This window comes from Chaetodon trifascialis, chromosome 16 (genome assembly GCF_039877785.1).
Source record: "Chaetodon trifascialis isolate fChaTrf1 chromosome 16, fChaTrf1.hap1, whole genome shotgun sequence".
In the NCBI taxonomy this organism is placed as follows: domain Eukaryota; kingdom Metazoa; phylum Chordata; class Actinopteri; order Chaetodontiformes; family Chaetodontidae; genus Chaetodon; species Chaetodon trifascialis.
The window spans coordinates 14,463,457-14,479,580 of NC_092071.1; the positions used below are offsets into that span (position 1 = coordinate 14,463,457).

General features: G+C 43.6%; 1 protein-coding gene across 5 annotated transcripts in view; it reads left to right on the top strand.

The window, feature by feature from the left end:
* Positions 1–907: 907 nt before the first annotated feature.
* The window catches only part of LOC139345188 (disks large homolog 4-like), a 61,354-nt gene continuing 46,137 nt past the window's right edge, over positions 908–16,124 (top strand). For 2 of the 5 annotated variants that reach the window (XM_070983727.1, XM_070983729.1), the window contains exon 1: positions 908–1,490. In XM_070983727.1, the coding sequence (XP_070839828.1) occupies positions 1,461–1,490 (30 nt within the window). In that variant the 5' untranslated portion in view covers positions 908–1,460. Of the gene's footprint in view, positions 1,491–10,443; positions 10,617–16,124 lie in introns of those variants that run through there. The other 3 variants (XM_070983730.1, XM_070983725.1, XM_070983728.1) reach the window with 3 other exon arrangements.

Consider the following 16,124-nt stretch of genomic DNA (forward strand, 5'->3'; position numbering starts at 1 on the left):
TGTGGGGAGCTGGAAAGCGGGGTGAGGGGTGGATTTGTACAATTATAGAACTGATGATGCAAAGACGCTGAAGCACACATTCCCCCTTACACAAGCCCGAGTGGTACAGTCCGCAGTCTTAAAGGCAGAGTGTACAGCTGAGACAAGTGCATACATTTTTACACTGTTTTATTTGAGCTACACAAAAATATCTAATGTGATGACAAAGTGTATAAGAAATAACATAATAATTTACTGTAAATGGTTTGGGGGAATTCAAAAAATCATGTGCTGAATCCTGGATATGTAGTATTCATATAATCCACTCGATCGTTTCTGGTGATTACTTATTTAAATATGACTGTCCTTCATGCCTCTCTGCCCTATATTGCTCAATGTAAAATGAATGGACACACACATAAACACAAATGCACAAACACACAACTACACACACGCAGATTTTGATGCACAGGTGATGCAGAGTTCCCCACTCAGTCCTCAGCACTACAACAGTGACCATATGACAACAACAAGCCCCCCCATTGCCATGGCAACAGCTGCACCATTGCTAAGGCAACAGCTGCAGAGTGCTACAACAAGCAGAAAAACCTTCATGCATTTTCAGTCTCATCATTTCACCCAGTTAATGCAAACTCCCGTGTCTGTGTGTGTGTGTGTGTGTGTGTGTGAGATTTGGTGTTCTTTAAGTCGCTCTCGCGGTGCTTCGTCTTTTCATTTTCTGTGATGCATATGTAATTCACACTCTCCTCCTCAACACATTTGCTTTCGGTCTAATTCCTTCTGTCTTCACACACGCACATGCCCACAGACACACACACACACACACACACACACACACACACACACGCACACACACACTCACCCACTCTCCCTCTCCTTTTCTCTCTCCTTCACTGTCCCCTCCCTCAGTTCTTCCTCTCCATCCTCTGCTGTTTCGCTGTCTTATTCTCTGTTTCTCTTTTCCCTTTCTGTCCACGGTGTGAACCTCCCTCCCCCCCTTTTTTTTAATCCCCACCACCTCTGCTTTCCATCTCCACCCCCCCTCCACCCCCCTCTCCTCCATCTCTTTTCATATTCACCCCATCTTTTCTCTTTCTTTTCCGCCGTTTCTCCCTCGGATATACTCTCACCTACCCTTTTCTCCGCTCTTTCTCTCTCTCATACTAAATTCCGAGACCACCCTCTCTCCTCGCCTCTCTCTTTCTTTGCTCACTCTCTCTATTTCCCTGTGGCCCTCCCCCTCCCTTTTCATGTTTCCCCCTCCCTCCATCCTCTCTTTCCCTCGCTGGTTCAGTTAGTCAAAGAACAGATTCACGGAAGGAGAGAAAAGGGGGGAAAGGCAGGAAGAGAGTGAGAGCGCAGGAGTGGGGCAGGCTGGGGAGAGGGGTGTGGGGTCTCAGCCCTCTGTCGTGGGGGGTTGGGGGGGTTGAGATACACCCCAATATTTTGTTCTAAGTACCATGGACTGCCTCTGCATTGTGACTACAAAGGTAAGCCTCTCTGTTGTTCCTTACTTTAGCTCTGAGTGTGTGTGTGCGTGAGCGAGAGAGAGAGAGTGAGAGATGCTACAACTGTATGTGGACACAGAGAAGAAGGAAGCTCTCATCCTTCTGTCATTTAGAAATCTAAAAGTCAACGTCTTCTGTGAGGCACAAACATGTGTCTATCTTTGTGAGCTTTTTGGAGATTTTGTAGATGTTGCGAGCTGGGCTACCTGAGTGGTGTGTAGACAGAATACTCTTTGATATTTCCCTCCTAGATGACCCTCTCTCCCACTCTCTCCGCATCTCCTACTCTGTGTCATGCTTTGTGAGCGTATAAACAGGGGCTGGCTGACCTGCGTGGATGTAGTAAAAGCGGGAGAGAGCCGGCGCTTAGGTTGCTTGCGCGGGGCTTTGTGTCATGCTGGAGCTGCAGAATATGTCAGGGAGAGACCATGGGAGGGCATCCTGCATGCTAATCCCCTCACATTGTCGGTTGCTCTGTCTCAACCTGGACAGTGGGCACACATTCGAGCTGCCCACCGTGCATCTGCACACATCTGCCTCTCTCTCTCTCACACACAGGATATGAGCAATGCGTTATATCATACACATGTGCTCTGACGCTCCACGGAGGCAGCCCTCGTCATGAAATTGGCTGATAAAATGAAAAATGAAGGCGCTTTAATGTAGTCGGTCTCCAGACACACTCTGGGGTCGGACTGTGTTTGTTCAGACGGCTTCAATCTGTTCTAGACCCTCAAAAGCTCCGGTGGACATACTTACAGGTGAGCAATATACTGTAGCAGCTGCACCTGAATGCAGTTTCAGGCAGGAAGTGATGACAAAAAGTGGGGAAACTGAAATAGACACACACACACGCACACACACACACACACACACACACACACACACACACACACACACACACACACACACGCACACACAACTCTTCCAGCTGTGTGAAGGTGGGGATCATTTGAACGTTTCCCTTGGACTCAGTGTGTGTAGAGCAGAAGCGAGTGCAGCTGGCCCTTTCAGACGCATTACATAAATTTGTGCTTAACTGTGGCACATTACATTCATTTGCTTATCAACCTCTCAGTTTCCTTGGCAACTGAGATTATTGGTCAGTTAACCATAGACATGTAGTAGGTGAAGTCAGATGAGCAGAGAGACTGAATTTTACGCTGTGCAGGTTTGTATTAAAGAGCGTTAAATACATTTTGGTTTGGTAAAAACTTGATTTCACATCTTCCTGCGAGCTGATAAAAGTGCCTGTTGGATCCACAAAGCTTATTGTTCCAAGCCAAATTCTCAAAAAGGAAAATGTCAAGGTATCTCTCCCTGTAAGCCTAGAACATCAGTCCCTCATGCATCTTATTTGTCTTGAGTGTGACTCACTGAGTTAGCGAAGACGAAGGGGAAAAAAAAAGAAGAGAGAGAAACGCTCTAAGTGAAAGACCACAGTTGGTAATGGTGGATATTTCACCAAACTTGTTCCAGAATCCTGCATCGCTATCAAAGTGAGAAAAGACTTACTGTAAAGCTGGCAAAGAAGACGCAACTATTGCCAAGAGACTGTGAGACAGATGGTCAGTTTATTAAAGGGAAAGTTAGTGCATAAAAGAATATATTGACTGATTGGCAAAGTGTTTCATCAACCAAGGAGACATTTGGTGGCATGTACTTAGAACACTCTACAATGAACATTTCACCAAATCTTTGCTATCGAGCATAATAATAATAATCTTTCAACTGACTTGATTTGCCCCAAACTTTAAATGCGTGTATTCCTTTAAATGTGTTATTAAACTTTAATGGAGGCTGGCTGCATTGCAGGTGAGGAGTGTGCCTTGCCATCATGTAGCAGATGATGGGTGAGCAGCTCCCTGGGCGAGCTGTTCCCTGACACCCACATACTGTAGAATAGGTTACGTGAACAATGCTGCTTCCCGGTTCAGGTCTGTGCACAAAGTTTTGCTGTGTGGGTGAAGCCACAGTAAACCAGTGAGTGACAGATATCTGATAAGTTTAACTGAAACACCGCTGTCCTCCATGTCGCCTTTAGTTTGAAGACTAGCGGCCCGAGCAACCTTCTCTCAGCCATCCTTAAGACTAAAAGGCACCCCCAGTGAGCCACTGTGTTGAGTAGTTTGGTGGGAAATTTGACAAAAGCCTGAATTTCTAGAGAGATGTAATAAATGGACTGAAATGGGCAGAATTAGTGCAAGACTGTGAAGGAAAATAAAGAGCACTTAGAGCCCCTTTGCACTAAAGAGGAAGTTGATTATTATCATTTGAATAGAAATTTTTTCTGTCCTCGTCAAGTATTTCTTTTTATTTTATAATGCTGGTATTCACACACCGGTCTACCCCCGACGAGCTCCAACCTTTGGTGTGGATGAAATTCGGAGGCAGCCTCAAATATGATTCAGAGACGCAGATATGTGACACAATGTCTGCATGCCGTGATGGCATCCTTCATTTGAAAATGAGCTGTTAGACGAAACTAACTCTGAGAGCTCTCCAAAAAATGACGATGTGATGTGAAGTCATCAAGGCAGATATACAGTAGCAGCTGCTCTGATGCCACCTCGAGCCTCCTATAATTTCATCTAATTTATAAAAGAGATGACCCAGGAACACTCAAACTTTCAGTTCCTACCAAGTAATTGATTCATATTTTTTTTTCTTCTGAGTGTTTCAACAGCTTATGTAATTTTCTGCTCCTTCCTACGCTAGAATCTCAGAAAAAAGAAGAAAAAAAAAATAGATACGCAACATATGATAGCAGTGCATCATACAGAAGTGCCATTACATAACCTTTAGAATATTATGGCATTTCAGCTTTGAGGAAACGTCACAGGATTTATATTTGGTTGCAAGTCTGACAATACCTTTGACTCTCCCTCCCTGTATGGCACTGAGTCAGAGAAGGATGGTTCGGTTTGTTTGAGAGGCAAGAACAAAGATGGTGCGCACAGTGAAAGGGATTTCAGCTCTAAGAGCAACTTGTCTTATTGCTGTCGTGATGTCTGATAGAAAACGATTGCAATCAAGAATCACGTATGTATTTCCTGGGGGGAAATACAGTATATTTCTGCTCCATGCCTTCCTCCTGCTTTGCTTGTCTTACACTCCTTTGATTACCACTCCTCTCCCTGTTGTCACCCTCGTTCCACTTCTCTGCTCTCACATTTCCAATTCCACATTTTTTTTGTCCTCCCTGCCTCCTTCACCTCCGTAATCCCTCACTCAGTCCTCTCTCCTCTTTCCTTTATCTCCTTTTACCTCCTTTCCACCCCTTCTGCTTACTCTCCCCTTTCCTGTTCGCTACTCGCTAGCTTACCTTCTGCCCTCCTCTTCAGCACTTTCGAGGCTTCCCTAGTTAGTGCTTCTTCAAATAAATTATACATTTGACAAGATGTAGTCAAAGTCAGCAGCTCTGTGTGCACATTATTGGCTTCATGTATGGCTCCATCCTCCAACATGAACATCTTCCTGACTGGGATGAGTTTGAGCACTCACATTTGTAATAATTCTGTGCTGCCAGCTGTTCTTATGGTTCAATATATATGAATATTTATGCATGTGTGCATACAAGGATGAGAAGCTTATGGCTGCTGCATCCTCCTCTAGCCCTAAGAGCCTCCAAAATGGAGTTAAGCTAAACCCTCCGCTCACGAATCAAACAGAGCCTCGTCAGTATTCATACAGCTCGTCCGCGATTCCGCTCATCTTAACAAGTGTCCATTCACCATACTGTGCGATGTGTGTCTGCACGAGCGTGTGACATACAGTACAGCGCGCTGTGGGTTAGGATTAGCGATCAAGTGGACAGCTAATATGATCTTCGCTCAAGGGCACGAGCTTCCATGAGGCCTTTGTATGCAGCCACAGAGACACTGATCCTGCCAAGTTGCTCCCAGGGCACAGTGAGCGAAGAAGCAGGGCTTGCCCTGGTGCAAGTCTGATGCCCTGACTGCACAGCGCAGAGGTTCTCTATTGTCGAGGGGATAGCAGAGATGTAACTCTACACAGGCAGATCCCTTTTTCTCTTCCTCGATCATCATTTCGGCCCAAACGACGGCTTGCTGTTTCCGCCCATGAAAAAATATTGTGAAATATTTACTGACATTTCAGTGGTCAGCTATGGTTTTGTTGCGTCTTTAAGTACATATTGCACCACTCACCCACACATTCAACCGCTTTCCCGAAAGAAAGCCACACACACCTACATGATCAGACAGAACTCACACAAACTGCAGAGCATCCTGCTCTAGCACAAGTGGCTTCTGCACTGTGAATTGTAACTGCAGTGAGTTCATGTCTTAGAAAGCGCGTCAGGTTTAATTAAACGGGAGGCACAGGTTTGCTCCATGGTGCTAATTTCTACTGCTGGGGCTAAATTCAAGCAGCTGCAAATGTGAATGCAGAAATAAACCATCAAATGATTTTAACTCTTATCAAAGTGGTCTTCATTCAGAACATCAAATCAACACATCAAATCACTGCATATAAGCTTTCTTATCAGTTTATATGTTCTTCAATCAACTTCATCCAAGCTCATATCAGTGCCTTGCTATGACAAAACATTACCAGTGCAATGCTAACCTCTAGTCTCTCAACTACTTTCTGAAGCCCACCACCCCCACCGGGAGCCTTTGCCAGCAAGGAGGCTGTTAAGAGCTCCTCTTTGTCAAATGCACACAACACAATCTGTGCTCCACTCTTTTCTCGCTGCCTTTTTCTTCCCTCAGCTCAACAGTTTCATCCATAGAGAGAATGAGCAAAGCCTTTTTTGAATCTTACCTTAAATGTCTAGCTCTAATAAGTGGATATTTCAGTATGCCACAATGCAAAGAGGCCACAGGCATCGGTATTGCTTTTTAGTGTGTATATATCTTCCTATTTGTTTGAATTAAAAGGCAAATTTCTGCTTTGCCCCCTTTTGGACAAGCAGACATCTGTTGTGCAGTTTCACATCAGAGATGTGTTAAGGGTTATTTTGTTAATTTAACATTAAGGGAATGTAATTCAATCTTTCATTTTGGTCTTAATCATATTAAAAAAAAAAGCCCACTTCCTGTCCACCAGCCTGCTTCCAGGCTCTCCTGCTTAATTTCAGTGTTTTGGCTGTCAGCATCACTGTCTGTCCTGAAATTGTCCATATGACAGGTGACAGATTAGATCCATCATGGGTTGTTTGAGCTGGAGACTTTGTCGTCTCACATTGAGCGAGAAGGCTAATGGCGAAACACGAGCCTGCTTTGGTGGACCAGGAGGAGGACTGTGGCTGACAGCTGTGCTACACTGCTCTAACACTGTTAATATGCACTGCCTGGACAAGAAACACAACAAATTGTGGTGGCAATTCAGTAGATAAGAGTGAGAAATAGCTAAATCACTGGTAATGATGATGTATATTTAAAGATGTAGGTAGATTCAATAGAGGAGGTCCTATGGGCCTCATTAGGCAGGTCAAGGAGGGTCAACTTCTCACCAGAGCCTCTGTAATAAAACCACACTATAGGCATTTTAGTTAACAGACTGAACTAACTAGCATATGTTATGTAATTAGAGTGTGTCTGTCGATGTGTAGTGTTGGTGTATGTGTGGAGTTGGATGGGAAGTGCCAAAAAGAGGACGGTAGAAGAGAAATGACAGAAACAAGAATGACAAGGTTGGTTGTGCTGATATCATCGATATGAATAGCACTCGCAATAGCTTTGCAAATGGGATCAGATTTTCTTACAGTGCTGTGATCATATTTTTCAATATAGCACACAATGACACCTTGTGGCATGTTGGTAAACTACAGCACAGGGGTCCATGGAGACCTGGCTCGGGGATATTGTCAGACTTGAGCTGCCTGTGTCCGTACAAACAGCTGGATGCTCGGATGCAACGTCCAGCAACCCGAGCCTTAGAGTACATACACTGAAATCGAGGCCTTGTGTTTTTCCTCATAATAACTAGGAAATTGATGGAACCCGTTTCGGCTATTCATGAGTGGTCCCCTGTCATAGACCTTTGTAATGTTCTCATCTGAAATTCAGGTCATGGATTCAGGAGGTTTTTAACCTCCTGCTCGGCAAAGAGCAGAAGACTGCCCAGGGTACCAGTCATATTTGAATTATATGCTTCCTAACTCTGATGATACACCTTTGCTGCCGACACATGTGGCTTTACCACTAAAGTGAATGAAAAACACGACATGAACCGATGACACAGTGAGAGTTCAAACACACACAGACACGCTCACACTCGACAGCCATGTACAAGCGCACATATTTTGTGTGATTTGTTTGTCTCTGGCTCTGTATCTTCATGTTCCTCTTATAGGTGATGTCAGTTGCCTAGCAACCAAGCAATCAGGGCCCGATTGTTGCCATGACAACATGGCAGGGGTATCATCATGGAGAGAATAGAGATGAAAGGAGGAAGGGAGGGAGAGAGAGAGAGAGAGAGAGAGAGAGAGAGAGAGAGAGAGAGAGAGAGAGAGAGAGAGAGAGAGAGAGAGAGAGAGAGAGAGGCCTGCCATTGAAGGGTGTTGATAATGTGAAACCCACAGTATGCAGGTAGGAGGATGACCTCTGTGTAGGCGGCAGCAGAGAATGCTCATGAATGCGGAGAATAGAAAATTAATGTTGGGTCTTATGCGGCTGGATCCGCGGGTTACACAGCATTTGACACTATTCTAACAGTACAGGCTTCATTCCAGATGGAAATGTCACGACGTGCTCCAGTTGTCTTTAGTCACAGACAGTGAAGCTGATGCAGAAGCCGCAGCTCAGTGTGTCGCTGGGGTCCAGAGGGCTTTGGGCCTAACCTCCGCAGGTGTCATAACCCATCCATCACCCGACAGCAGTCCACTGTAAAACAGCCCATTGGGGTCATGGTGCATTTACTCTGTTTATTCCCTCGCTCAACTCTGCTTGCCCCTTAATACAGCCATGTAGCAGAGAGAAACAGGACCTCAGAAGGCAAGAGCAGGGACAAATACACCCATTATGAGGCAAGTTAAGGTACTGTATGGATCAGAGTGAATGCAGAATTATATCGCTGATTTTAGCAGCTTACGTTTGATAAAGCAATACATTCTGCGCTTACGTGACATGATGCATTGGCCCTGAATTATAGATTTCATGAAACATTTGACTGTTAACTGCTGCTCTCATATTCATTTGATACCTGAAAACTTCCCAAGCAAATCAACTTTCACAGTCCAGGTAGGAACTATTACTGATATTTTTGCAGGAACAAATATTCTCTGCCATTTCAACATGTGAATACCTATTGTAACACATGCAGCTTTAATCTTTTTATTAATATGACTATGTTAGGAAAATGTGAGCTGATAAGGTACAGCAGGCTCTATTAAGATTATATTTGCTCCTAAGGCAGTCGGAGATGTAATCCTTTAGAACAGAAAGACATCTGAGTATCCGGCCAACACTGGCAGCTATCTGTCACATTTTGAAGGTATTATATGTAAAAAAAAAAAAAAAAAGAGAGAGAGAGAGAGAGAGAGGGGACAATGACATGAAATATGAACTTAAAAAAGACAGAGTGCAGTATGACTAATTTATGACCTATGGAGAACGTTTGATCGATATACAGAGAGAGCACACTGCCCCAATTCATCACTGCTGAAATGAGATAGTTTGCGGGGTATAAACAGTGTTAGAAGATGATGCTGAAACAAAATCACTCGCTTGAAATAAAGTCTATCAAACTGTTCTGAGAGCCAGCCGTGATGTCTGACGCTGAACACATCAGCCAACAACTCTTAGTTTAAAACCGGTGAATGACTTCTTCAAATCTTCTTCAAATGACAGATCAAGTTTCTGCAGATGTCACAGTGATGAGTGCCCGAGTACGTTTTTTTCACAGTGAATGCCATTCAGACGGGTTTTAAAACTATACTCCACTGCAGAGTGTCAAGGCACAGCAACGCAGGATTTGCATGTAAAACTCAAAATGGGGAAAAAAGTTACAACTGCTCAGATGTGTAACAGCGCAGCGTGGACCGGAAAGCTTGTCTCATTGTTAGGTCATTTAAAGGAATTTGGTTCTTCTTTCCTAATGGGCATCATCTTTGTACGGTACATTCTGCATCTGCTGGGTCTGTTCAGTTCACACCTGGACTGCCTGCGAAGTGTTGCTATTTTGTATTATTTGTAAAATTACCTGTTTTGCCTGACTAAGGTATTCAATTTGGAGTATAAACTTAGAGCAAAACCTCACATTTGTGAGGCTGGAAGCAGCTTTTTTTGTTGCTTAATAGATGACAAGTGGTTAATTTAGTCTCCATTAATCATTTCAGTGTTTGATGGGCAGAGGTTTCCTGAATTTGCACATCGACAGGGTCCTTATGGAGCATCCTCGATAAGCTGATATTTTATATTTTTAGTCTTCAAGTGTGAGACTTTGTAGGCTGAGGTCAAGACAGACGGGATGGCAATGACGCGAATTTGCACCTCAGAAATGAACATATAGGCAAGAGCTAAAACACCAGCCAGAAAGGGATAAATAATTATATAATGGTTGCATAACAGGGATATCTGTGTCAAACTGCTCCTCACTTTAAGTCATCTTCTTAATATTTCACCTTTTCTTGATGTGTATGGTTTATGTGCGACGGTGCATCAAAGAGGGAGCAAAGAGCAGCGTGGATGGCAGCGTGCTGTGCTGTTTATTTCATGAAAGCAGAAGAAAGATAAAATAATATATAAGGTTTACTCTCTGTCTCTGCGTCTCCTTCTCTCCCCTCCCTCACTCACCAGCAGTGACAAACATATTTTATGAGTCACAGCTGGAGCGGGCTGCCAGTCCTCTCCATTCAGACCCTTGCCTTTAACATCAAGATATATCCAACACCAACAACTCTGGCTTCCAGGAAAACTCTCCCTCCTCGTCTGCTACGACACCCCCGCCCCCCTTCCCCTTCCCTCTCTCCCCCTCCCTCTTTTTTATTTCCCCTTACCCTTCCCCAGCCTCCCATCTCTCTCTCTCTCTCTTTCTCCCCATCCCTCTCCTCCTCTACTGCGGGTGTCTGGGAGGCTGTTTTTCCTCTGTCTCTCGCTCATGAAGGGCCGCACTAAGCTCCCTTCTCTCTGCCCGTGTGTGGTAGGTAAATTCACCTCTCTGTTCGTGTCGTTCTTCTCCTTCCATCTCTCTGTGGCCGCCTCTGTTTTGCATGTTAGCTCAAGTCTGCCGGTCGTTCTGGCAGGCTTACGGGAGGTCTGCATCTACATCTGTGCATATTGCATCGAACATGCTTGCAATCTCCTCCACTGTCATAGATGAATCAGAAATATGTGTATGAAGATTTTTTTTTCCTTTTTTTCTCTCCTGGTACGTATGCTCTGCGTAGGTTTATTCATGCACTTTAAGTATTACGTATGAACGTGGCCTGGCACATGTGGGTGTGTATGTGCCAGTGAGCATGTTTAGACACGCAGAGGGAGTGCAACTCTAGCAGACTTGTTGATTAAAGCATTATAGATTCACTTATGCTATGGATTTATTCTATACTGAATAGGCTTCATCTATCTATATTTCATAATTTTGTGCAACTCTATCCTTGTGAGGACATTAGGACACAAGACCAGTGTTCTCCAGTTGACTGAAAAATGACAGTCGTCACTTCGAAAGAGGTCATTTCATTTTTACGATTAAAGGCTTAGGATCAGGGTTAGGGGCAGGGATTAGGGTTGGAGGTGAGAGGATGTGTTTTGGTCACACATATTCCATTAGGTTGAATACAGCATATATATGCAGTTGTGTGTGTTTGTGAAAATGAAAACACTGAGCAGGCAAGAGGAGTCCACAGCTCCTCCAGCATTAATTAGCTGAATAGACATGGTGAGCTTGCACAGGACCGGTGGAGTGTTATGGCACCAAGATGCCACTTAATGCAGTTCCGGAAACCTCTGCGTATGTATGTGTGCATGCATGTGGTCTTATTATGCACTGGTTATTGTCTGAGCTGTTACTGCAAATGTGAACATAAATACAGGCAGTCAGTTTCAGCAGTTCATTGTGCAGCAGATTTAGACTGTAAGTGGCTCTGACGGAGGAGAATCATTATTTTTTACTGACTACATAATTGGAATATAGAGTGCAGTCAATCATTTATTGGACATTGACACATTTTTGTTGTTTTGCCTCTGTGCACCAGCCTTTTGGATTTTAAAATGAAACAACAGAAGTTAAAGTCCTGACTATTTGTAGCCACGTCAGATGAAGCACATTGCAAACGTCATCCATTTTTGGAGGATTCAATGTAAAGAGATCTGCAGTTGATTCTAGTTGTGACTTTTGCATTTAGGGTCTTTTTTATTTTTAAACTCTACATTGTTTACATCCATGTTTATGCACAGTCCTCCGCAGCTTTGCTGGCACATTAACGCTACCTGTACATCAGAGGAATAGTATGACATCACTGGTAGGACTGGGTATAGTGTCATCATGCATGTACACGAGATTAACAAGAAAAGGAGACTTACTCATAGAAAAACAGCCACATAGCACCACTGGAAGGTCTAAAACTCCACAGGGATCCTTGAAGAAGCAGTGATGCACTTTTGACTTCAGAAATTGTGAACAACCAGCTGGATAAGGGAAGACCAGTATAGTGAATGACAGAAGAACAACAGGAAGTTTGAGGAAAAACCCCTTTACAGCTGTCAAACAGATCAAGAAGACACTCCAGGATGAAGGTGTATATGTGTCAGAGACAACCATCAAGACAAGTCTATGCCAGTATAACCTCTACAGGTTCACCACAAGATGTAAACCTCAGAAAGGCAAGGTTACAGTGTGTATCAAGAGGTGCAGGAAACCGGTTTCCAGTTCTTCAGTCCAAGTGTTATGGACAGATGAGACAAAGATCGACCTGTGCCAGAGTGATGGAAAACGCCGAACAGCTCATAATCCAAGAGGCAGACCGCCTCATTTGTCAAACATATTGGAGGTGATGTCATGGCTGGATGAATGTAGAAAGTGCTCAGATCCAAATGGATGCATTAGAACTCCTTGAACAATCAGCAGGACAACGACTCTGAGCATGCAGCCACAGCAGCTAAGGAGATTTTGTGAGGCCAAACAGTGTAATGCTCTTGACCAGCCGGGACAGTCACGTGACCTCAAGTTCAACTGAGTATGTGTTTCATTTACAGAGGACCATACTGAAAGAAAAAAACTGATGAAGATGGCTGCGATCCAGGAGTGTCAGAGCAGCACCAGGGAAGTTAGCAAGAGTCTGTTGAAGTCTGTGGGTCATAAACTTCAACCAATCATTGTAAACGATTTCAACCACATAGAAGATCAGTTAGATTTGTCTGATTACATTTTGTCCCCTAAATTTGGAGAATCGTGTACAAAAAGGGCTGCAATTCCTACACAGTTGACCTGATGTGGATTTAAACCCCCTGATTTTATAGCTGAGAGTCTGCAGTTAAACTTCACACTGTATAAAATGTGTCAGTGTCCTATTCATACAACCTCTATGGCAACATGATCCTCCAATATTCCTGCGAGACTCGTCAGAATCAGATACATTAGCTTCATGTTGTGAATGTTACTACTTAGCTGCACAAAGTAGTAACTAAGTAATTCAATCTGTCTTGGTGTGACACTATACTGTAACATACATTTCATTTGTGCTGTATTTATGCACCTATTGTCTTCTGTTCGTCCTTGCTCTTATCAGGAGCTGACTGTAAGTGATGTTTCAACATCTTGCTATTTCATTGCCATGAACAGCTTTGTAATGAGTTTGATGGGCCATGTGATTGGCTGATTGGTCTTCGCTATCCCCAATTAGCTAAAAGGGATGGTGATAGGAGGGCAGAGTCCTATAAAGTCCATCTCTTACTGCTGTACCTGATCAGCCAATAGGAAGGACTGCCTGTATTGTCACGAATCAGGCTTCTGCAGAGGCAGTCTTGCAGAGAGCTTGAACACAGGCTTGAATACAACTTTGACATGCAACAGTATTGATCAGATCTGATGGAGACCTCATGCACAGTAGGGTCCTGGATCATAATGTAGCGCCAAGGTGTATTAATATGTTGTACAAAAAATCAATTGTGCTGTTCTAATCCTTTTTGTCTGCATTTGTGGTAACAGCCTTTATTCAACCAAACATTGCTCACTAGTTAACACACTGGGTAATTATGGGAAGCTGTTAATTACTGCTTTTAAGTTAGTAGTAGCCAGGCTGCTTCGCTGGTGTGACTTGAAGATTTGAAGTGTTCTAATGGCCCGTGCAGCCCATTCAAATTTTGCTGCCATTCATATTGTAAGTGAAATTAGCGTTTTCCTACCTAAAGAGCCTGTATGTGCCAGTAAGAACAGTGAGTTTCCAAAGTCAACAATCCCAACAGTGAAGAGCCCCATATCACCTCTGTGCCCCAGTTACTGCTACAAGCTCTGCGAGCCCTGTTTAGCTATCAGAACAGCAAAAGCAAAAAGATAAATAACAATACATTGTTGGCCTTCTAAAACAGTGTTGTGTTACAGAAGCATTTGCTCAGTTGAGTCAACTGCAGAAATGCTGCCAGTCAGCTCTACCTGTTGGCACGCGGTGGCTCTGTTTTTATCATCTTGGCTACAAGCGATGCTGTGGCTAACCAGACTGGTAGCCTGCTGTGCTCGCTGCATGCCGAGCCAAACCCATCGGTGGTGGTCTGAGCCTCTTTGTTGCATTTCATCAGAGATGGCTCCAAAAAAAAACTGCTTTTACTCTGTTAAAAGTGGCAGGCAATTTATACATTTGAGAAAGCGCACGCAGCGAGGTGCAGCGCAGTGTGGGCTTCAATGCAAGTCCATCATCATTAAAACACGTCACACAACTCTTCTCCAGAACACAGTTCTTTATTCACCAAATGTTTTGGGGTATTTTGGCTTCATCAGTGGAACAAGTTTAGCAATTTTAGTGGAGAGAAACAACATGCACAAAAAGCAGTGAAGTCACTCATACCGTACTGACTGAAACCCCTGATCTATAGCATTAAGTGCTGTAAATGTGTGGCTCCTCTGGGACAACCACTGGCATGTAATGGTACTAGCTCATAAGAGTTGTCCTAATGCAGTGGTCCTCAAACTAGGGGGGGCATAGAGCCACTGCCACATTATTTTTCATGGCTGATAAAAATTATAGGATGGGACTTTTCTTGATGTCTTAACTGGGGCATGACAGAAAAGTTTTAAGAACCACTGCCCTAATGGAAGAAGCATCATGGTTGGGCGCTCACATCCATGCCCTGAACCATGAACCTCACTCCAGCCTTGCTTGTGAATGACTGAGCCTGTCAAGGATGCCCCTTTCATACCCAATCATGATACTGTCACCTGTCACAAATCAACCTGTTTACCTGTCGAATGTTTCAAACAGATGTTTTTGGAGCATTCCACAACTTTCCCAGTCTTTAGTTACTCCTGACCCAACTTGTTTGAAACATGTTGCTGCATCAAATTTAGAATAAGCAGATATTTACAAAAACCAATGAAGCTGATGAGGTACATTAAACATATTGTCTTTGTACTATTTTTAATGGAGTATATGTCAAAAAGGGTTAGTAAATTGTCACATTCTGATTAGCAATACCGTGTCCACAAAGTGAACTGAGTCCAGCCTGTGTTTATGCTAAAAAAAAAACAAAACTTTTTTCCAATAAGCAGACATAACACATTAGGCAGCACAGAGTGGCAGCAGTTTAGACAACAATATACAGTATTTCAAATTGCCCCATCTATGAAAATCTGAACTCTATTTTTATGAAATTTGTCCCCCTCTAATCATACTGCCCTTTTGGCATCATGTTTTTCATTAGTGAAGAGGGGAATGTGTTCAGCAGCAGTTTATTTTTGTTTATCTCATTGTGCATCATGTACTGTCCTCTAAATTGATAACATTCAAGTAGAGGAATCATCGAGAGTCTGAACCTAAATGAACACGATCCAAGTGTTGTTCAGTGCAATTTGATTTGGGGTTGAGCTACATGAAATAAGCTGCACACAATACGAATGGAATAAGATTTATTTGTAAAGAACTGAAGTCAAGTCTCATGTTACACAGTGAATATACAGGACATTACAGCATATGCAGCACAGTCAGCCATTGTGGTTGCATGTTCTGCCGTTTGACATGATGGGGAGGCACATGGTGGCTGCTTTTGCTGAGAGAAAGCTTTTTAGCTCGTGGGTGGTTCTGGTTTACAATAGACAGATTTTGGTGCAGGTTGGAGATGGAGTCGACAGTCCGTAGCGTCCGCATTTCTTTCACATCACACATGTATGTGTCTCAGATGGAGGACAGCTGGCAGAGGATCGTCTCAGTACTGTGGACAACACACTGCTGTTGTCTTTAGTGTGGGAGGAGGCACAGCAGAACCAGACTGTGATAGAGGAAGTGAGGTGATGGCTGTATAGAATTAGAGCAGTAGTTGCTGTGAGACATTCTTTGCTTGTCACAGGAAGAAGATCATCTGTTAGGCTTTCATGATTACGGTGTAGATGTTCTCATCCCATTTGAGGGTGGTGCAGATAATTATCCCCAAGAGCTCCATTTAACCATTTAATAAGTGTCTCTAAGCCTGGCCGCATCTAAAGCAGAAAAACAAGTGCCTT